The following is a 22,836-nucleotide window of genomic DNA, read 5'->3' as shown; positions in this document are numbered from 1 at the left end:
CTTCGACGAGAGTTGAAATGCTTTCGAAAGGGGTCGGAAGATATCTTGTCTAACATGGAGACTATGCACCAGCTAAAGAGGACCACTATATAGTACTAAAGGCTGAGATGGAAGCCGCAGTAGCTTGCTTCAAATAGAGATGCTACGTCGCATGCCAACCTTGGAGGATTAAAAACTCGGACAAGTCGAGAGGGCATGGCGTCGTCGCCCCGAAGGACGAGATGGCTCAAGCCATTCTTCATCCCGGACCAATCTCCATCTCGTGGTCCGTCTTCATCACGCTTGTGACTAGGTGTTTGAAGAATGTTGTGTTTAGATATTACTTTGTCGTTATTTATTTTATGGTTTTGTTAGTTGGATTTTATTTCAGTAGTTAAATTTAAATATTAATTTGGTTGTTTTAGATTGGTTGGATTTAATATTATTTTAATAAAATTGGTTACTTTCGAATTGTGCGTGTTTTATCATTAATTCCACCTTCCCGAATTGTTTGGGGGTAGTAATATTTATACCGAGCATAATTCGTTATATGATCATCTTCTGTAAAGTTGTCTTGGAGTAAAGGTTGAGAATCTGGCCGATATCGGCATATCTATGAATATGTGTGGTGGTAGCATGAAACCTAGGAGAGTTCAGAAGTTACTATCTAAATCCAGTATAAAAGATACCAGGGTTGTTAGAAAATCAAGAATATGGTTTGTTTCCGTTTTCGGGTTTGGAATTTTTCTATTTCCGGAAATTGCCTTAAACAATTTGGCAACTTGCCGATTCGTTTTGGAAGCTCATAACCTATTTAAACTACCTTCAATCTACACTCACAAACCACACTACACCCCACCATCATCCCTCACCTTTCACTCCAAGCTTTTCCTTCTTTTTCCTCTTAAACTTCGCGCCAAAGACTTACGGCGCACCTGTGCCCTATACAATTGTCGAAATTTTACTCGGGCGCACTGTGCCTAAGTTGGCGACTTCAGCGCCCACAACTGTAACTCAAAAACACCCAAAGCGCTGCGCCGACCTCCGTAAACAAAGAAATTTCCAATTTTACGAGGGTTTTCTAGGATTTTGAGTTGTTCAGTAGTAGTTTTGAGATGACATCTCCTATAGTCATTCCCCGAACGATCGTTCGAAGACTTGATGGGAACCGATACCTATGGAGCATCGTTTTCATGGCCGGATCGTCTTGATTAGGATGGCGGCATCTTCGGTGAGTGATGACGATTCTTTTTCACCTCGAATAACTGAATTTTTCTATAATCATATTACATTCTATTGTAACCAAGAAGGAGAACAGAAATTCTCCCTTGCAATTAATGACAGGACTAGGGAATTCAATAAGAATTTGGTAGCTTTGGTTTGGGGATTGCCATTGCGACCACTATGCACACGTGGGGGTATATGACCAATAACTCATACCTCTATGAATATGCATATTTCCATGAGTATTATGGGGAGGGTATTTAAATGTCATGGACCAAGACCAATATAACATAGCCTTGGGTAGCCTATCGCTGGATGTTGGCACAACCATGTTATTCATCATGATGAATATTTTAGGGGAATGGCAATTTACTTCTGCCAATAGTACCGCTGGTGACGTTTCCCTTGCTTTAGCTGAGGGACGTCGCTAATATGACATTCTCCGAGTTTTAGTGGCTACTCTTAAAAGAGCCCATACCATGAGGCATAAGTATCTTCTTATGCCTGTCTTGGTTGGCGCATTATCTTGTGATTTGCTTACCGAATTCTGTACCCCGGTTCCGCGGATTGGAAAAAGGTTGAAATCATGAGACCCACCAATCAGCGTGGTCGGATCATTCCGAGAGCCATGACTTGGCGGGATGGCGGTGTGCAACACATTTGGTTGCCCCTTACACCCCATCAAACCAAGTAACACTCGAGTGGTTAGCAATGGTTGATGATACACGACGGAAGGCGTGGCAAGTTGTTATGGCATGGCAGGATGCGAAGGAACCTCACTTCTTTATAGAAGAGGAGGATGACGAAAAACGTTGGAGTGGAGGTAAGTTTTAGTTTCAGTTAGTGTGCGCTTATGTCCCAAGCAATTTAATTACATTAACCCCATAATGGGTGGAACTCTTCTGAGTTGCATCGGTTTTATTTTTTATTTCCTATATTAGTATGTTCTAACCTTGTTTTGCAGATGTTCCAGAATTTCACGCTTTTCCATAGTATTTTTCTACCCTCTTTATTTAAATGCTTTGAGGACAAAGCATGCTTCTTGTTTGGGGGCATAGAAACACGCGTGTAATTAAGGCATCTGTTAGGATATAGATATGTATAATATGCATTTGTTTTCAAGTTAAAAATTTCAAAAATATAAATAAATAAGTTTATGCTATACACTTAGGAATATTGGTATTGTTTTCTTTCTCTATGCTCTTAACAATCTAGAAGTCTCACGTAGCTTTTGCATCGAGAATAATTGTTAGAAACTTAGGCTAATATGTAGGTAATAATCTTTGCATCTATCTATAAATATATTACATGAGTATATATGATTGTTAGCGATGAAGTTTAAAAATCTAGGCTAGAGTACTTATTCTACAAATCCTGTGAGAATATAGCCTAAAGCCTTATATGAAGCCGAAAACATTTGAGAAATGACACAAGGGAGAAGTAAAATCCGGATAGAGAAATCACACGTCCCACTTGCTTGATCACTATGCCATATCCTAAGTGAGAATTTAGGCCCTCTTTGGATCGATATAGCCAAAAATTCAAACCTATGAATTATTTTCCGCTAGTTAAGCCCCTCGAGCCTTTCTTTAGCCTTCCATAAACCACAATTCCTTTACCTGTTACAAAAACAAAACAAAATAAAAAATTCAACTTACCCAATCTAGAATAAGTCCGAGAATAGAATGAGTGAAGAAAAAAGAAGAGAAAACCTGTGTAAACAAAAATTAGTTAGTTGCTTCCGAAAAGAAAAGAAGTTTCCATCCAAGGAAAAGAAAAAGAAAAATAGAAATAAATAAAAACTCCAAAAATAGAATAAAAGGGAGTCAAAAGCCAAAGAAAAGAAAAAGAAAAATATGGCTAAGGATGGAAACAAAGTATAGAAGCAAAAGAAAATAACAAGGTTTTCTCTAAGTTACATAATATGAAGACTCTATTATCTCGGACTTGTCCTTTTGAATATCCATTTTCTTCCTTCTTAAACCATCTCCTTATCCCCGCAACACCTAATAAAGACCTCTAGCTCAATTAGGAATAGGTTAGTGTGATAGTAAGTGGTAGATGTGTTTGATAGACTCCGGCTTCCTTGTTTGTCATTGAGATTGTAAGGTAAAGTGTGCCTCTTGCGCATTAATTTGAGCAGCAATAAACTTGAGCGAAAAAAATCAGTGGTTTTTGTCTTGACATTTATGTGAGGACCTACTTAAAAACGCTATTCCGAGTTTTCAGAAACGAACCTGCTAGGCATTTCATAGTATTACTCATAGTATATATATTTGTATCATAGATGATTGATTATTATGCATATATTAGTTTAGGTTTTTGACTTGGTTATTCTTATTCATTTGCTAGTGAGATGTATAGATAGTTGAGACATGAATGAGGAAACAATAGTTTTATTTCTTAGTCGTTGTAGTATAGATGAAGTTTGTGAGTACCTTCACTGGAAAACTCTCACGAGGGCTATAACTCATCCACTAGGGAATTTCTAGTGGTTTAAGGCCTTGTTGCATATGGTCAATGCAATCGCACTTTCGGAAAAGCGAGTAGTTAGAACTCCATTTTTGGTCACTTATTCTAATTTCTCATATTTGCTTGAGGACAAGCAAAATGCTGTTTGGGGGTGGTTTGATAAGAGCCCAAAACTGTAGTTTTAACCCGTGAACAGTCATACTTTTTTAGACCAATTATGTGAGTAATAATTAAGAGTTAATACTGATTACGTGTTTTTATGCGTTTCAGGCTTCAAAGTCAATTATGTGCAGAAATGTGCCACTTTGATGAGATAAAGGAGCAATGGTTGGTTGCTAAGGAGTTCTGTGATTAAAGGCCAAGATTCAAGAAGACAAAGCCTTTCTAAAGCCCGGTCAAAGCTGAAAAGTCAAAGTCAACGCGGGCAGAAACAGCTCACAAAGTCAGCAGAACTTCCGAATGCCGTATCTTTGGACTCAGACCTCGGAATTGGGTCTACCTTATGTCAAAATGACCGACTCGGAAAGAGCTTTCCAATGGTCCAAGCCTTGGCCCAATCAGAAGAGCAGAAGTAGACAAAAAGTCTGTCGAAGCTAACTGTAGCTGAAGAGGCCTTTTTGGACTGAAAGAATTGGGTTTTGGGCCTGATTCTCTGGCCCAAAACATGGCTCCAAGCCCATGCACGATTTTTGGATCTGAAACATATAAAAACAAAAGCTTAGCTCTTTGTTAATGGTAGCTAGTTAGACCTAAAACTATAGATAATTCTAGATCTAGTTTTCATTAAATAAAATTAAGTTTAGTTCATTTCAATTCTTGTTTTAGATTAATCTTTAGAATCATTGTTCTTCATTAGTTTGATAAATAAAATAGTTAGTTTGTCAATTTCGATTTTGTCATTTCAATTTATAGATCTAATTTTAATTCTTGTTGAGTATCATTTCTGAGTTGTTAAATTAGATTGAAGTATTGTTAGTTAAATTAGCCAAGTTAGAATTTTGGTATGATGTTTAGTTATAATTCAATGAGAAATAATGGTTTGATGAATTAAGGCTAAAACCTACATTAGAGGGGTTGATGAAGCCTTGATGAAAACTTAGTTGTATAGTGTAGAGTCGTTGTAGAGTCTATTCCATTCTAGAAGGTCGGTGTTTAAGCCATGAGAATGGGTGGGCGACCTCACATGCTAGTTATAATTGGCAGAAATGCCATGCTAATTAGGGATTAGAACGAGCAATTCTTACCGTAAGAACGTAAGAATTGGATTACAACAGTCTATGCTAGGTGATTAAGTTGGATTCGAGGTGGATTCACTTCCCCTATAATTCTTTATCTAGATTCACATTTTAGTATTCCGTTATTCGTAACTTGTCAATTGAATCCACCCCGTAGTATATAATTCCCATTGTAAATCTCTCACTAGACATAAGACCGATTAGTTAACTACGAAATCATTCCATGCTAAAGAACTAGGAGTGGAACGAATTTGTTACTCCACTCTATTTCGATAGAATTGAGAGTAGAAAACTTGATAGCAATTAGTAAAATAAGTTTTAGTTTACTTACGTTTTGAGTTTTATCGTTCATTTCGTAGGTAAACTTTATCTTTTTACATTTATCACTCACTCGATTGCCTAATTGTAGTCTACTTGTAAGAACAACCATGAAGCAGAAGGTCATAGATTAAAAGTATTGGTGGATTCTAATATCTTGAATTCCCTCTCTTATAAATTCTCAATAGTTTAGTTAATTTAGTTTAGTTTAGCATTAGAATCTAAAATCTCTACAATCATAGTTTTTAATCCCTTAAGCCCCCTTTCCAGTCCTGTCCTTCACATAACATACACTTAAAAGTGGAACAATACACTACTCATCCTTTACTTATTGAAGGATAATTAGGTTTTGATACGCTTCTATTTTGTTCAACGACCATCATCCATCTACATCATCTATCTATATCATTCATCATCCATATACCATCTCATCTACACACACAAAAAGAGGCAGGTCAGTAGGCATTGGTGATGTTCATGTAGAAACCAATGTCGGCTACACCTTGACACTCAAGGATGTAAGACATCCCTGACATTCGGCTAAGCCTAATTTTCATTCGGAAGTTAGATGATGATGACTTTCTAAACTCGTTGGTAACGGGGTATGGAAACTGAGTAGAGGTTCTATTGTAGTAGCTAAAGGGAAGAAAACTTGCTCTCTTTACAAGACACATGCTAGTTTGTGTAAATCAGAAGTAAATGCGGCAAAAGAAGAAGCTTCCTCTGAACTATGGCACAAGAGACTGTGTCATACGAGCGAAAAAGGCATGGAAGTTCTTACCAAGCAAAATGCCTTGCCAGACATAAAAGGTACGCATTTAAATAGATGCACTCATTGTTTGGTAGGAAAACAACACAGGGTGTCTTTCCAAAGATTCCCGTCTCACAGAAAGGACAATGTCTTTGAGCTAGTTCACACTAACTTATGTGGTCATATGAAAGTAAAGTCCCACGGGGGAGCTTTGTACTTCTTGACTTTCATTGATGATGCGTCAAGAAATATATGGGTATATAGTCTGAAGACCAAGGATGAAGTACTTGGCGTGTTCAAGACTTTCCATAACATGGTGGAAAGAGAGACATGGAAGCCTTTGAAGTGTATTCGCTCATATAATGGGGGTGAGTACATAGGGCCGTTTGAAGAGTATTGAAAGAGTCATGGGATTTATCATGAGCAGACCGTTCCCAAGACACCGCAACAAAATGGTACAGCCGAGAGAATGAATCGTACCATTATAGAAAGGATGAGATACATGCTGTCTCACTCTAAGTTACCTAGAAGTTACTGGGTAGAAGCAATGCGTATAACCGTGCATGTGATCAACTTATCGCCGTCAAAGCCTCTGAATAGTGATTATCCAGAGAGAGTATGGTCAGGCAGAGATGTTGATTATGGATACTTGAGGGTATTTGGGTGCAGGGCATTTGTTCATATTCCCAAGGATGAGAGATCCAAGCTTGATGACAAAGCCAAGCAGCATATTTTTCTGGGTTATAGGGATGAGAAGTTTGGCTATAAGCTCTATGATCTGATTAACAAGAAGGTAATCCAAAGTCGAAATGTTGTGTTCTCGGAAGACCAAACCATAGTAGATTTCGAGAAGGGTGAGAAGCTACAAGCTTTCATTAATGATCTTGTTGATTCAGAACCAGAAGTTCCTACTATGGAACGTGCAGAAGGCATTGAGAATGCAGAGAACCATGGGTTTGAAGCTCATGATGATGATCCTATTGCTCATGATGGGATATAACCTATTGATATAGAAGATGTAGATGAAGTACATGAACCACCACCTGAGCAAGCAGAAGTGCATCTTCCTGAACCACAAGCAGATGAGGTAAGGAGGTCAGACAGAGAGAGACAAGCTTCAACTAGGTATCCACCACATATGTATGTTTTACTATCTGATGGTGAAGAACCTATGTACTATCAAGAGGCTCTTGAAGGTATAGACAAAGAGAAGTGGTTGAAGGCCATGCAAGATGAGATGGATTCTTTGCATAAGAATCACACTTATGAGTTAGCTGAGAAACCGAAAGGAAGAAAAATTCTCAAGAATAAGTAGATCTACAAAGTTAAGCATGAGGAGAATAATCCACACCCAAGGCATAAAGCTCGCCTTGTTGTGAAGGGATTCAGTCAAAGGAAAGGTATTGACTTTGATCAAATTTTCTCTCCTGTAGTTAAGATGACTTCTATCAGGGTGGTATTGGGTCTGACCGCAAGTATGAACCTAGAGGTTGAGCAACTAGATGTTAAGATATCTTTTCTTCATGGAGACCTTGAAAAAGATGTCTACATGGACCAGCCAGAGGAGTTTGAGGTCAAAGGCAAGGAGCACCTAGTATGCAAGCTGATAAAGAGCTTGTATGGGTTGAAGTAGGCACCGAGACAGTGGTACATAAAGTTTGATTCCTTTATAGCGAAGCAAGGATACAAGAAGTCTTCTTCCAATCATTGTGTGTTTATTCAGAAATTTCCAGATGGGGATTTCATAGTGCTCTTGTTGTATGTGGATGATATATTGATTGTTGGCCCAAACATCAACAAGATATCCAAGCTGAAGAAAAACTTGAGTAAGTCCTTTGAGATGAAGGATTTGGGTCAAGCAAAGCAAATACTTGGGATGTGGATCACTCGTGACAGAGAGAGTGGGAAGTTGTGGCTTTTTCAAGAAAGCTACATTGAGAAGGTGTTGAAAAGATTCAACATGGATCAGGTGAAGCCAGTCAGTTCTTCGCTTGGTGGTCAGTTCTGTATGACTAAAGAGATGTGTCCAAAGGGTGAGCATGAGCAGAGTCAGATGGAAAAGATTCCTTATGCATCCGCAGTGGGCAGCTTGATGTATGCAATGGTGTGTACAAGATAGGATATTGCTTTTGCCGTTGGTGTTATAAGCCGTTTTCTATCAAATCTAGGTAAGAAGTATTGGAAAGGTGTTAAGTGGATATTTAGATATCTCAAGGGCACTTCCAAATCGTGTTTGTGTTTTGGTGGAAATAAGCCCTTACTTGAAGGCTACTATCGATCGACGCAGACATGGCGGTGATGATGTTGACTCGATGAAGTCCACCTCCAGTTATCTAGTTACTTTTGCAGGGGGAGCAGTTTCTTTGCAATCTAAGTTGCAAAAGTGTGTTGCCCTCTCCACTACAGAAGCCGAGTATATTGCAGTCACTGTTGCAAAGAGATGCTATGGATGAAAAGGTTCTTCGAAGAACTAGGGCTAAAGCATAAACAATTTGTAGTTCTATATGACAGTCAGAGCGCCATCTATTTGAGCAAGAATTCGAGTTTTCATTCTAGATCCAAGCACAAATATGTGTGTTATCATTGGATTAGAGAAGTACTCAAAGACAAGCATTTGTGCATTGAGAAGATCCATACCGACAAGAACAGGTCGGATATGATGACCAAAGTCTTACCGAAAGGTAAGTTTGATGTTTGTTGTGCTACCGCCGGAATGGTAGCACACTCCTCCTGTTGATTTGGAAATTGCATGAAGGTATCCACACTCGCTGTTCGGGAGGGGGAGATTGTTGGAGTTATCCCTCACAAGAGGATGAAAAAGAAAGATGTTCTGTTCGCATGAAAAGGTCTGAGTGCGCGCGCTTAGATTGGTCTATCCCAAGGCACGCCTGCGCCCTTGTTATTGGAAGTCACGAACATGCACTTGAGGGTGTGCGCGCTCAACATTGGCCTTGCCGAGAGCGCGCTCGCTCCCATGTCTATTTTCGTAGTTTTTTATTTTGCTACAGTAGCCACGAAATTGTGGGTTACTATAAAAACCAGAAGTAAGGTTTTCGAAAACCTAAGTCTTAGAAAACCCAATTTTGAGAGCAATCAAGCTTGTCCAAACTTGTCTAAAACTAAAAATGGGACTGTTTATGTGCGACTTGTCTGTGATGTAACTTAAGTTACTTTTGGATCCTGTGCTCCTGTTTATTACCTCTTTTAGCTAATTCCTATCTCCTTACAGAGAATTATCCGGACCAATGTTTTTCTTCTTTCCTCTATTGGTAAAATCCTCCATTGATTTACAGTGAGAGTTCAATAGGGGAAAGGTAATTAGTTTGCTTTTCTAAATGGCTTCAACGAGTAACTCCCACCCTCCTCCGATGTCATTTGTACAAAATAACGCTGCTGGAGTACGAACTAATGCACAAACTAATACTTGGAGTGCACTGTTCGGTCGAAATGGGGCACAAGAAGCGACAGTGGCTTTCAAAGAATACACTCCAATCTATGTAGGAGAAGTAGCTCAGTTTCACAAGAACTGCTTGAGCAAGGAATCCAACAATGGGATGAGTACCTGGTAGGTTATTTTCTGGACTTGAGGCTCTCATATTCAATGGTAAAGGATTTCCTGGTGAAAAAATGGAAGCTTAAATGATCGTTTGATATCACCAATGACAAGGAGCTATTCTATATGAACTTTATGAGCCCTGAGGATCGCCAAATGGTACTCGAAGAGAGGCCTATATTCATTGCGGGTAGAGTGTTTGTTGTGAAACCATGGAGGGTTGAGGTAGATAATTACATGAATAAGGTGGCCTCAGCTCCAGTTTGGGTAAAGTTGATGGATGTTCCAAAGGAAATGTGGACATTTGATGGTTTATCTTACCTTGCTAGCTTGGTTGGAGGAACTCTTATGTTTATGGATGATGCGACTACTAAACGGAGAAGATTATTTTTTGCGAGATTTTGCATAGAGTTTCCTATGAATCATGTGTATAAGGAATCTATCAAAGTGAAGGCTGGAAATCGTGAGGGGGTAATACCACTTGAATACCCATGGAAGCCTGTGTCCTGTAGTAAGCGTAACCGGTTTGGGCATACTGAGGACAAATGCGCAAGAAGGACTACTTGGGTGTGGAGAAGAAGAACAACACCACAAAATGAGGAGGTACAGATTAATCCAAATGCAGCTGAGGGCCACATAGAAAGCCAACAGGAGGAGGTTAGTCGGACAGAACAAATAGATGTGGGTAATGTGGAACCCCTAGCAGTGGTGCTTGCCTTAAATAATAACGAAGAGATGATCACGAGGCCTATTGAGAACCAAGAAAATCTTGCTATAGTTGCTACAGTGGGTAATACTAACTAGCAAGGTATACGGCCAGAAAGGGCAGAAAGTGCAGAGCCTGAGACTAGGCAAGTAAACATGGTATCTCTTGGAAGAGTGGAGTGTATGTATGTTGAAGATGGCCAAGGATCGGCAGAGACATCAGCAGAGAATTCCTTAGTGACTCCTCTCCAACAAATAACGCTGACCCATCCAGATGTATAATTGTTTCAAGTAGCGAGAAATTTATTTGAGGCATTAGTTGACATGGAGGATGACCTCTCTGATTTGGACCCGAGTTATTTGGAGATAACAGCTCTACTCTTGCTCCTGTGAGGGATGCCCCAGTGCGTTCCTCTGTACAAACTAGGGCCCAAAGCAAGCAAAGTGAAAAGCAAGCAATGTCATTGGGGAAACGGAGTCAGGGTAGACCAAGAGGAAGGGGAAAGAGGAGAAACCATTAACTCAAATAAAATGACTAAGATATGTAGCTGGAATGTTAGGGGATTGAAATTGATTACAAAAGCAAAATAGATGAATAAGTTTATTACAGAGTAAAAGATAACATATTGGGTTTCTGGAAATGAAAGTTAGAATGGATAGATTCAGAAGTATAACAGCGATGGTTTGCCCAGCATGGGAAGTGATTTATAATTACTCGAGTCATGAGTATGGTAGAATATGGCTTGCTTGGGACCGAAATTTTTTGAATGTGCAAAAGGAAGTGGAGGGTAGTCAGTTTATCCACTGTAGGGTTATCCTCCTCCAATATGGGATTTCTTTTTTTGTTACTAATATATATGCGAGCAATAAAAGACAAGAAAGATTGATTTTGTGGGAGGAGCTAAAGACTATCAGTGCTAGTGTGAATGGACCTTGGTGTGTAATGGGGGACTTTAATAATGTGCTATTCTCTCATGAAAGAATAGGTGATAGAGCTATGCACCCGAGGGAAACCTTCCTTTTTGCTAATAGTTTGAATGTAGCTGGGTTAGTTGATCACTCGACATCAAGATGCTTCTTTACCTGGAATAGTAGAGGGGACAGTGTTAGAAAGTGGTCAAAAATAGACAGATGCCTAGTCAACTCGGCTTGGTTTTCTATACAGATGGCTACAAAGATGGAATTCCTCAATCAAGGCTGCTCAGATTATAGCCCTTTGGTGTTGTCTTTTCTCTCTACCTTCCGAAGTTATCCCCCGTTTAGGTTCTGTAATTTCTGGATGCTTCATCAGGACTTTGTTGATATGGTAAAAGAATGCTGGACAGTAGCAGATCATGGATGCCCTATGTTTATGTTGACAAAGAAATTGAAGAGCCTGAAAGCTGTTTTGAAAGGGTGGGCACGGTCAGTCTGCAGTAATAATCAGAGGCTTGTCAAAGATACAAGATAGGAGTTGGATGCTATTCAAGAAAGACTCCAGCATAATCCATCAAATTCTTCTCTTAGTGCACAAGAGTTCCTCGTTCGAGGGAAATTGTGTGACTTGATCAGACTTGAGGAAGAGGATATCTATCAAATAACAAATATAGATTGGATGGCTTTTGGGGATAAATGCAGCAAGTTCTTCTTTAATTCTTTAAAGGAGAAAAAGAGGAGAAATTATGTATGGAGTGTTATAGATGATCGAGGAATCAGCATGGAAGGAAGGGAACTAGTAGCGGAAACATTCTTGAACTATTATAAAGATTTGCTTGGGAAGCCGTCTAGTGTATCATGTGATATTGAGTTCCTTAATAATCTCAGGGTGGATAAGCACTGCTACTAGTTAGTTGTTAGAAGCTTAAATATCTGATTCCGAAATAAAAGAGGCGCTGTTTGGCATAGAGGATAATAAGTCACCGGGTCCTGATGGGTTTAATGCTTGCTTTTTCAAAAAGTGTTGGTCAATTATTTGGGAGGATTTCATACGAGCTATCAAGTATATTTTTACACATAAGAAATTGCCAGGAGGGATAAATGCTACGATGCAATGTCTTATTCCAAAAATGAAGAATGCTTCAAATGTTAGCGCCTTTAGACCTATTGCCTGTTGTAATATCATATATAAATGTGTTTCTAAAGTGCTAACTAATAGGATGAAGGATTGTATTGCGTCGTTGATTTCTGCATCCCAATCTGCTTTTGTTCCCGGGAGGTCTATTCAGGATAACCTTCTACTTGCCCATGAATTGCTTCGAGGGTATTCAAGGAAGAAAGGGCAAAAAAGATGTGCTATAAAGTTGGACATAAAGAAGGCATATGACTCAATATCTTGGCCAGCTCTAATAGCAATTCTGTAGAAGTTCAAGTTCCCGCCGCTTTTCATAGATTGGCTCTATATGTGTTATGCTTCTCCTTCGTATTTTGTTATGTTTAATGGCGCACCGGAAGGGTATTTTAGAGGAAAACGAGGGCTGCGACAAGGTGACCCAGTATCATCGTATCTGTTTGTTCTTGTTATGGAAGTGTTGAGTGCCCTTCTTCAACAAGGGCTCCAGATGAATACGATAGAAGCCCACTCAAAGTGTAAAAGTTGGAGATATCCCACCTCTGTTTTGCAGATGATGTCCTGCTATTTTGTAAAGGAAACATGAACTCTATCTTGGCAATCAAGGATAACTTAGCAGCTTTCTCTCAAGCTACGGGGCTATGCCTGAGCAATGACAAGACTACTATCCTAATTGGAAGTATGTATGAAAAGGAAGGCCGAGAGCTAGCAGAAGCCATGAGCATCTCGATAGTGTCACCACCAGTAGCCTACCTTGGACTTCCTTTGACAGCATCATGATTGGGAATAAGAGATTGTCTGCCTCTTATAGAGAAGATCACTAGTCGTATCTCCAACTGGAAAAATAAAGACTTGAATAGAGCGGGAAGAGTACAATTAGTCCAATCAGTCTTGTCATCATTCCAAACTTATTGGGCTAAGACTTTTGTGTTGCCAAAAGCAGTTTTGGAAAAGGTGGGGAAGATTTGTAATTGATTTATCTGGTAAGGACCAAAGATGGAAAAGAAGATGGAATCAAGTAGCGTACTGTGGCTTAGTGTTCAAATTGGCACAGAGATCTAACAGCTTGTGGGCAAAGTGGTCATGGGAACATAATATAAAACATAACAAGTTCTGGACTATGAAGATTCCACAAGACTGTTCCTGGGTTTGGTGAGGGATTTTGAAACATCGGGAACTCTCATGGAAGTTTGTGAGGCATATTATAGCCACTGGTAATGAAACAAGCTTTTGGCATGATCCCTGGTGCTCGGGACCTCTCTCCTTAAATAATCAAGCCAAAAGTCTTCTAGCCTACCTTGTACCTTAGGAAGCAAATTAAAAGTGGCCGAAGTGATAACTAATGGCTGCTAGTCAAGAACCATCTCTGAATTACCTGAGTCTGATGTTAAGAAGTGGATTATGGGTACTCATATAAACTCTTATCTGGATGAAGACAGAGTTATTTGGACCCCGACAAGCACAGGGGAGTTCTCTATTTCATTTGCCTATGCTGCTATAAAGAATGTGCGAAGTAAGGTAAAGTGGTTCAAACTTGTTTGGGGTAAGCTTTCGGTTCCAAAGTACTCCTTCATTATGTGGAAGTTATTCTCTGAAGCTCTGCCTATGCAGAATCGGTTAATGGCGAAAAAGGTGCTCAGTCAGTCTCGATGTTGTCTATGTGATTCCTCTGAGGACAGTTCGGCACATTTATTTTTTGACTGTTCTTATTCAAAAATATAATTGTGTGGCAAGGTGTAAAAAAGGCTATGGGCCTATCAAAACAGAGTCGTGAATCCCATGTTGAGTGGTATCGACTCATGCACATGTGTAGAGCAAACACCATGGCATCTGAAGTAATGAGGGTCCTAATAAGTGCGGCAGTTCAAGCCATCTAGAATGAACGAAATTGGAAGATAAAGAAGAAAAGATATACATTTGCTGAAGTGGTAAGCCAATGAGCCCTCAATAGAATGAAACTTTATTTGGGGAAAATGTTGGAAACAGTAAAGGAAGATGCGGTGCTGCGTTTGCTCCTGTCGAAGTTGGGAATATGTGTAAGGTATAAACAAAAGGTGGAACAATGGGTTCGGTGCCAGGCAACACCTCTGACACTGTTACCCTTAATGCTGATGGGTCGATGCAAGCTGACAGTGCTGGATTTGGAGTACTAAGGGACAACAGAGGATAGGTAATACTAGCGTACAGTGGAACTTCCTTAAGATGATCGGTGCTACAACAGGAACTGCTAGGGGTAGAGAAAGGGCTAGAAGGTGGCATAGCTATGAGTATAAGGAAGTTACAAGTTCTGTCAGACTCGCTAAGTGTGGTCCAGATCATGAGCAATAGAGAGTAACTGCCGTGGTATTGCAGGAATCTAGTCTCCCATATTAAAAGATTGGCTACGTAGTTTGAAGTTATTGAGTTTAAGCATGTGTTTCAGGAAGGTAATCAAGTGGCAGATTACCTAGCTAAAGCTACAAGGTCTTTATGTAATGCTTCTCTGTTCTTTATACCCCCCATGGATCAAAAACTCTATGAGTTGATTAAAAGGGATAAGGACGAAAAAATGTACTTGCGTATTTTGGCTTAATAAAAGGTTGGGGTATCCTTAACCCCTAGTTACTTAAAAATAAAATAAATAATAAATAAAATAAAATAAAAATTGAGAGAAACCATTGCATTCAGAAAAGCTTGTAAAGAGAGGGGAATAATCTAGTAAGGTGAGAGACTGAAAGGAGTGATTGTAATCTTTCTTCCCACTTTATAAAATGATTAGCTCTTGTAAAAGTAGACATCATTGGTCGAACCACGGTACATCTTTGTATTGTGGTATGCTTGTTCTTCTCTTTACATTATTATTTGTTGTTGATAGTTGTTTAGAGAGTTGGGCATACTAGCTAGGTTGTAGTGGTTATTTATAATTTGTCTAGAGTAGAAGTGTTTCATATTACAAGTTATCTATGTAGTGGGGATCGATTGGAATTAGTATTAACCCCAACATGACAATGGTGCTCCCTTACCGCAGCAGGAGCACAGAACAGTATCCGAAAAGTTTACACACAGCGGATGGTAGATATGGCCACATTCAAATCTCTCACATTTGTCACCAGCCACATCACCGTGACAGGCAGGGCACCTGCAAATACCCAATCAAGTATAAGTAATTTCTTAAGAGAAAATCCAAAAACAAAAAAGAAAATAAAATCAAGGGGACAAGATAATACCATTTGAAGCTTCTGCAGGTACTAGTGGAGGAGCATGAAGTTGCAAGCTCACTACATGTGTAGTAACATTGCTCTTTTGCTGACCAACAACTGATGTAGCGACATGCTGACCAACGTGTTGTGATTGTGCTTCAGATGCCACACTGTAGCTTCTATGTGGAGCAACAACCTGACGTGAGTGTGCTATAGCTTCAGGACTAATGTTGGTCTGCTGAGCACCAACCAGTGAAGTGCTTACTTCGGATGCAGATACCCTATTCTGGTTTTCCTGTGGTAGCTCGGTCATTCTCATCATCTGTATTAGTTTCAGTTGCAGGAATGATTCTAAGCATCATGAATTGTGGACAAGTACTGAACATATATAAAACCTTTCCTATTTTAACATACACAATCTACCATATGAAAGTTTAACGTGAAACAAAGATGTTGTGAACTACCAATAACTTTAATTTGCGGTTGCTTCCCATGTTTCAGGTACATGCTGACAAAAATAAAAGACATGCATGTTGACACATTATGTAACTCTCTTGTTTTCCGCTATAACTCATCTTATAACCAGAAAAAAGCCTCATTAAACCAAAAGTTCATATTCGTTTTTTGTAGATAATACGAAAATAAGTCAACAGAAAACGCAAAAGACGTCAATTATGTCTATACCAATGCGAAAGCATAGATATAATTAGTACATCAGTTCTGACGGCCCTTGCCAAAGAATTTTCGAAACAAAGCAAGGGAATTTTCGAAACAAAGCAAGGATGCATCAAGTTTAAGCAACATAGGAGGCGGCATAATATGGTATGTGTTTTATCACATGGTAGCTTTTATGCATTAATTGTATATTACTGAGGGATCTCCCCCACCACAATCCATGTGTATGTCCTATTTTCATGTGGAAAAAAAAAGCACTATTGCTGTTAAAGAGGCCAGATGTGACGGCAACACGATCGAGCGACATAATTAGTAGTATATGTTTATTGTATTTCTTGGATTGTAGACATTCTAAAATGAGGAATTGCTGCTTCTTATGTAATGTATACGATACGATTGGTCATATATGTCATTTACAAAACTGAAATGAGAATGCAGGAAAAACATTGGTACTGGTTGTGGATTACCTGGAGTAGACTCATGATAATTGAAGAAGTCGTCTGGATTGAACATCCTTTGATCATTGGTGTCTAGAGGGATTACAATATTAGCAACATTAGTATATCCAACCCAGTGGGATCTACACTATTAAAAATATATGCAAACAAGTCTGCTGTCCTTAAGCAGAGTGAATGAATAAAAATAGTGTTAAATATTCAATAATCAAGTGTCCTATTTCCATTTCAACAACGAAAACTAAAATGCAGGACAAGGCAATGGTTCTAATCATAGAATGTCTTCAATACCTTGTGTCATTGGATTGACTAAGTTGATTGAAGAAAACATCCCTTGATCTGCAGTGACAGGAGGGACTCAATTTGATTAACATAGGCAAAATGTTAATGGTGCATGTACACAACTAACGAAGGGCTTCTGGTTCTGCTGCTCTAACACATTCATACTAATAAGTAATAATGCTTTCTCTGAGAATGGGCGTATGGAAATGATAGTGTCAGTAGGCATGTAATATACCTGTAATGCCTTGTGCAGCAGCATTGCTTAAGTTGACATACAGGATTCTCAACATCGACATACAGGATTCTCAACATCAGAAATAGTTTCACTTGCAGGTGTGATTTTAGGCATCATGAATTATGGAAAAATACAGAACATAAGCCTTTCCTATATTAACATATAAAATCTACCATATGAAAGTTTAACCTGAAACAAGAAAAAGTGAACTATTTATTAATAGCTTTAATTTGCGGTTTCTTCCCATGTTTGAGATACGCGTTGACAAACTATGTATAAACCAATAAAGACATGAATTATGTCTTAACAATGCGAACTCCAGAAATACATAGATGTAAATAATACATCAGGTCTGACGAACCTAGCAAAAGCACAAAAGCATTTTTGAAACAAAACAAGGATGCAGAAGGCCAGTAAATTACTGCCACTGAATACATACCTAAATGAACTGGTGCAGCTGCAACAGTAGTAGCTTTTAATGGTGGACTTTCTTGACCCGCAGTCACATTTGAAATCACGTTGGAACTGATACTGGCACCTTGAGAACTGTAAGGATTACTACTGGATCTGGGTTCTAAGCGTTGTCTTAGTTCATTAACCTCTCTTTGCTCTGGACCATGGTGTGTTCCATAAGGACTTGACCTGGGATATCCTACTCCTTGACCCCTTCTTGCATCTCTAGTACGTGTAGGTCCAACAGCCCCATGAGACGATGTTGTGGAATCTCTATCGCGTCTTCTTTCAGAATTGATGTCCGTTACTGTTGTTGTGTTGTTATTATTTGCATCTCCAGTTGCGGAATCTTCTGACCTATTCATCCTTATTCTTCAAGAACTTTCAGTATGCTGGAAAAATTCCAATACAAGATACAACAATAAAATGTCAGAAATGCAAGAAACAAAGCTTATTTAACATTAGTTCTTGGATTTTGAACAAACAAGATTAAAACTCTGTAGAGTTTCGTCAAGAAAATGCAAGAAACTCAGGAAGAATGCGTTATAACATGCATAAATAAATTAATAGGAAAGATTACAAACAATAAATTTAACTGAGTACCCAAGAAGAGATTATCAATCACATTTCATTCTTGTAGAAACGAAATGCAAAATAGATGTATTATAGCAGCAAGAAAAGTAACAAGAAGAAGAAAGAAAGAAAAAATCAAGAAAATGAATTATACTTTTCAAGAAAACGTCAGAAATGCAAGAAACGGAGTTGAACTATCATAATGTCCTGTTCTACAGGTGATTTGAGGAACTCAAACACAATTGAATGGAAAAATGAAGAAAAGAGAACTCTCTGCTTCAAAGTGAAGTTCAGAGCCTAAGAGATTTTTTATTAATTTCTGACATAAAGCATTCCAAGGCAAAAAACAACATATATACATATATAGTCTCATTCCCCACGATATACCACGCCGACTCTAAAATATAAATATTACCTAACCTGCATACTCTACTACCCAATCATAGGATTAACAAAATCTTAATGGATAGGAGCTAATGACTCAACTGTCCCTATTTAATACTAAATATTACCCAACTGTCCTGGGACATAACAATACTTTCCCCTTTAAACATCTTTGTCCTCAAGGATTAAGGTTTGGGAAGTTGGCAGCAATATGAGACCAGTCTTCCCAAGTAGCATCCTCAGGGACTGTGTCCGACCACTGGATAAGCACTTGTGTAACCGCCTTATTGTTTCTAGGGATCATCTTTCGGCCCAAAATTGCAATTGGTTCCACTAGCATCTGTCTTTCAGAATCAACCATAGGCAATAAAGGCATTGGTGTCACTGAATTGCCCAACTTCTTTTTTAGTTGAGAGACATGAAAAACCGGATGAATTCGTGATCCTTGTGGTAACTTCAACTATAAGCAACTTCTCCGATCTTGCAATCACTTCGAAAGGCCCATAGAACTTAGCGGCTAACTTAAGGTTTTTTCTAAGAGCAACCGATGTTTGTCTATATGGCTGTAAACGGAGGTAAACCCAGTCTCCCACTTCGAAAGATTGCTCAGTTCGCTTTTTGTCAGCATACCATTTCATCCGTTCCTGTGCCTTGTGCAAGCCTGCTCTAATTACTTCAATCACAATGTCTCTTTGCTTCATATAATCTTCCACTACTGCCACTGAAGTTGTTATTGCCGTTGGTAGTGCCAGATGAGGTGGTGTATACCCATATAAGGCCTTAAAAGGGGACATCTCAAGCTTGTATGGTGATTAGTGTTAAACCACCACTCCGCCAAGGAAAGCCACTTATGCCAAGTTTGAGGCTTATGTCCCACCATGCACCTCAGGTAGTTTTCTAGGCAAGAGTTGGTTCTTTCCATCTGTCCATCTGTTTGTGGATGATAAGATGTACTAAGGTAAATCTTCGTACCCATTGCTTTGAAATTTTTTTGCCAAAAAGAGCTGATAAACACCTTATCTTTATCTGAAGTGATCGAGGATGGCAGTCCATGCAACTTATATATGTGGTTCATGAATTCCTTCGCTACTATTGTGGCAGTGTATGGGTGAGCCAATGCAATGAAATGGCTATACTTTGTAAGCCTGTCGACAACCACCATGATCACATCTTTCCCTTCTGACTTAGGTAACCCTTCAATAAAATCCATGGTGATGTGCTGCCACGCATGCTCAGGAACAGGCAAGGGTTGTAGTAAACCAGCAGGAAACACATGTTCATTTTTGTTTCTTTGACACACGTCACATGTACTAACAAACTCCATTACATCTTTCTTGAGTCCTGGCCAGAAAAAATAAGATTTGGCTCGCTTATAACTGCCTTGCATTCCCGAGTGTCCACCCACAGTAGAGTAATGTATCGTGGCTATCACTTTGTTCCTCAAGTCGCTATTATACCCTATATAAATCATGTTCTTGTATCTCACAATGCCAGAGTTGTACGTGTAATTTTTTACTCCCGACGGATTGAGTAGCAACTGAGAGATGAGCATGTGCATCAACCTATCTTGTTCATAACTTTGTTATACCTCTTTGAGCCACAATGGTTGCACCATGGACATTGCTTGGCAGCTCGCTTGTTCCTCCATAACCCTTGAGAGCGCATCCACGGCTCTATTTTCAGTGCCTTTCTTATACTTGATTTCATAATCAAAACCAAGTAACTTGGTCATCCATCTCTGTTGCATCATAGTTGTGATTCGTTGTTCCAAAAAGTATTTGATACTTTGTTGGTCAGTATGTATAACAAAGTGATGGCCTGAGAGATATGGTCTCCATTTTGTCACAGCCATGACTATTGCAAGTAACTCTTTCTCATAAGTGGAAAGACCTAGAGTTTTAGGACCTAGGGCCTTACTGAAAAAGGATATGAGCCTTCCTCCTTGCATCAAAACAGCCCCAACTCCTCTAGCACATGCATCGGTTTCAACCACAAATGGTAGTGTGAAATTCGGTAATGCCAACACTGGGGTAGAAGTCATGGGCATTTTCAATTGTTTGAAAGCCTTTTCTGCCTCCATGTTCCACTTGAAACTATTCTTCTTGAGCATATTAGTTAGTGGTCTGCTGATGTTGCCGTAACCTTGAACAAACCTTCGATAATACCCCGTAAGGCCCAAAAATCCCCTAAGTCCCTTCAATGTAACGGGTTTAGGCCAGTTCACCATACTCTCAACCTTGGCGGGATCAGCAGCTACACCGTTCGGTGTAATTAAATGACCTAGATACTCCAATTGAGATTGTGCAAAGGAACACTTGGACATTTTGGCAAACAAACTATGCTTCCTTAGTACCGTTAGTGCTTCCCTTAAGTGTTCTACATACATGTCCATATTAGGGCTATATACTAGTATGTCATAAAAAAAACAAGTATATACTTTCTCAAATAGGGCTGAAACACCTCATTCATCAAGCCCTGAAAAGTTGCTGGGGCGTTCGTCAAGCCAAATGGCATGATTTTGAACTCATAGTGTCCATGATTTGTCCTGAATGCAGTCTTGTAGATATCAACTTCAGTCACCCTAATTTGGTGATAACCAGATCTGAGGTCTATTTTAGAGAATACTTTGGCGCCATGCAATTCATCCAGTAATTCATCTATCACCGGAATCGGAAATTTATCCTTGATAGTGATGTCATTAAGCTTTCTGTAGTCTACACAAAATCTCCAACTGCCATCTTTCTTTTTAACAAGCAATATAGGGGACGCAAAGGGACTATGGCTAGGTTGTATTAGGCCGGATTCAAGCATTTCCTGCACGAGCTTCTCAATTATAGCTTTCTGCACATAGGGGTATTTGTATGGTCTTTGGTTAGTAGGTTCTGTATTGGCCTTAAGTGGGATATGGTGGTCTGAGGTCCTTATTGGTGGAAGATGTTTGGGTTCTGCAAAGACATCTGAAAACTCATGCAAGAGATTGGACACAGATGTAGGGGGTGTGGAATCTATTGGAGTGGCTGTCACTGAGAATAATTGGCCCATGAGGCCATGAGTGTTTTTCTTAATGAACCTTTTAAGTGCATTTCCCGACATCATTTTCAAAGAGGCATTCTCCTCTCCTCCAGTTAGGGTAATTCTCTTCTCGTCCTTCTTAAAGCTGATTTGTAACTTATTCAAATTGAGTAAAATATCCCCACACTTTTTAAGCTAATCGTCTCCTAAAACCATGTCACAACCACCCAAAGGTAGTATTCTGATCTCATCTTCAAAGTGATGACCCTGCATTGTCCATTTTAAGTTAGGACATACGGCTTTACTTACTATCCTTTCTCCATTGGCAACTGTTACTAACATATGAGCTGTAGGTTCCACCGAGCAACCACCTTGTTTAGCGGATTCAAGATCTATGAAACTATGAGTACTGCCACTATCAATTAAGATAGTGATAGGCCTCTTCTTGAGCAACCCTTGTATTCGAATGGTGTTTTGACTCACATTTCCAGCCAAGGCATTAACTGAAATTTCCATATTCGTTTCTATCTCTTGTTGCAACCCTTCCTCCTCACTTACAGTTCCCTTGTCCACCTTGTCTTGATCTTCTTCATTGGACACTAACATGTACAGTTGTTGACTTTTACAAAAATGACCCGGCTTATATTGTTCATCACAATTGTAGCATAGTCCTTTCTCTCTCCTGGCTCTCATTTGAGCGGGTGTAAGTCTTTTGATAGGCGGTGTACTAATAGAAGGTTTAGTAAAAGAACTAGATGTGGGGGTGAATTTGGATGTCAGATGCCTATATAGTTGGCATAGTTAAGTTTATTTAGAGGAGAGGAAGTTAATAAAACTCTTAAGTGTTCAGCAATCTTTTAGTTTTTTCTTCACATTTGGTATCGGAGCATTGTTATTCCTTCCAATGGCAGAGTCACTATGACCATTGGAGTATGCTCATGGAAAATTTCCTAAGATCTAAGGAGTTTTGGAGTCTTATTGAAACAGGGATTGAAGAACCAGCAATTGAAACAGTACTAACGAATGCTCAGAAAACTAAGCTAGAGGAAAGGAGGTTGAAGGACTTGAAGACAAAGAACTATTTTTTCCAGGCGATTGATCGAGCAATTTTGGAGACGATCCTATGCAAGGATACATCCAAAGACATTTAGGATGCAATGAAAAGAAAGTATCATGGAACCGCAAAGGTGAAGCGTGCACAACTTCAAGCACTTCGCGGAGAATTCGAAACTCTAAGAATGGAAGAAGTAGAGTCTGTCTCTGATTATTTTTCGAGAACTATGACAATTGCAAACAAGATGTGA

At 39.3% G+C, this 22,836-nt stretch overlaps 1 protein-coding gene across 5 annotated transcripts; it reads right to left on the bottom strand.

Moving 5' to 3' along the window:
• Positions 1-15,004: 15,004 nt before the first annotated feature.
• Positions 15,005-18,472, bottom strand: LOC147516665 (uncharacterized). 5 transcript variants are annotated; one of them, XM_086594600.1, is made up of 6 exons: positions 18,291-18,430; positions 17,550-17,955; positions 16,885-16,932; positions 16,606-16,668; positions 15,491-15,785; positions 15,005-15,402 (listed from the first exon to the last, which is right to left on the bottom strand). In XM_086594600.1, the coding sequence occupies exons 2-5, from the start codon at positions 17,926-17,928 to the stop codon at positions 15,745-15,747; spliced, it is 531 nt and encodes a 176-aa protein (XP_086450726.1). In that variant the 5' UTR covers positions 17,929-17,955; positions 18,291-18,430; the 3' UTR covers positions 15,005-15,402; positions 15,491-15,744. The 5 variants fall into 5 exon arrangements, with proteins under 5 accessions (XP_086450726.1, XP_086450728.1, XP_086450729.1 ...); XM_086594602.1 differs by lacking the exon at positions 16,885-16,932 and having other exon boundaries at positions 18,291-18,472; XM_086594603.1 differs by lacking the exons at positions 16,885-16,932; positions 18,291-18,430 and having other exon boundaries at positions 17,550-17,689.
• Between the last annotated feature and the right edge of the window lie 4,364 nt (positions 18,473-22,836).

This window comes from Coptis chinensis, chromosome 2 (assembly GCF_015680905.1).
Source record: "Coptis chinensis isolate HL-2020 chromosome 2, ASM1568090v1, whole genome shotgun sequence".
NCBI classification, from domain to species: Eukaryota; Viridiplantae; Streptophyta; class Magnoliopsida; order Ranunculales; family Ranunculaceae; genus Coptis; species Coptis chinensis.
This window is presented reverse-complemented; position numbering and strand designations above follow the sequence as displayed.

Bases quoted from the DNA above. Each gene is read 5' to 3' on its own strand.
- LOC147516665 (XM_086594598.1), bottom strand. From the start codon at position 17,928: ATGAATAGGTCAGAAGATTCCGCAACTGGAGATGCAAATAATAACAAC. The intron at 16,933-17,549 runs GTATGTATTCAG...CTGTCACTGCAG, and splicing joins AGCTGCACCAGTTCATTTAG to ATCAAGGGATGTTTTCTTCA. The intron at 16,669-16,884 runs GTATTGAAGACA...TAATCCCTCTAG, and splicing joins AGTCAATCCAATGACACAAG to ACACCAATGATCAAAGGATG.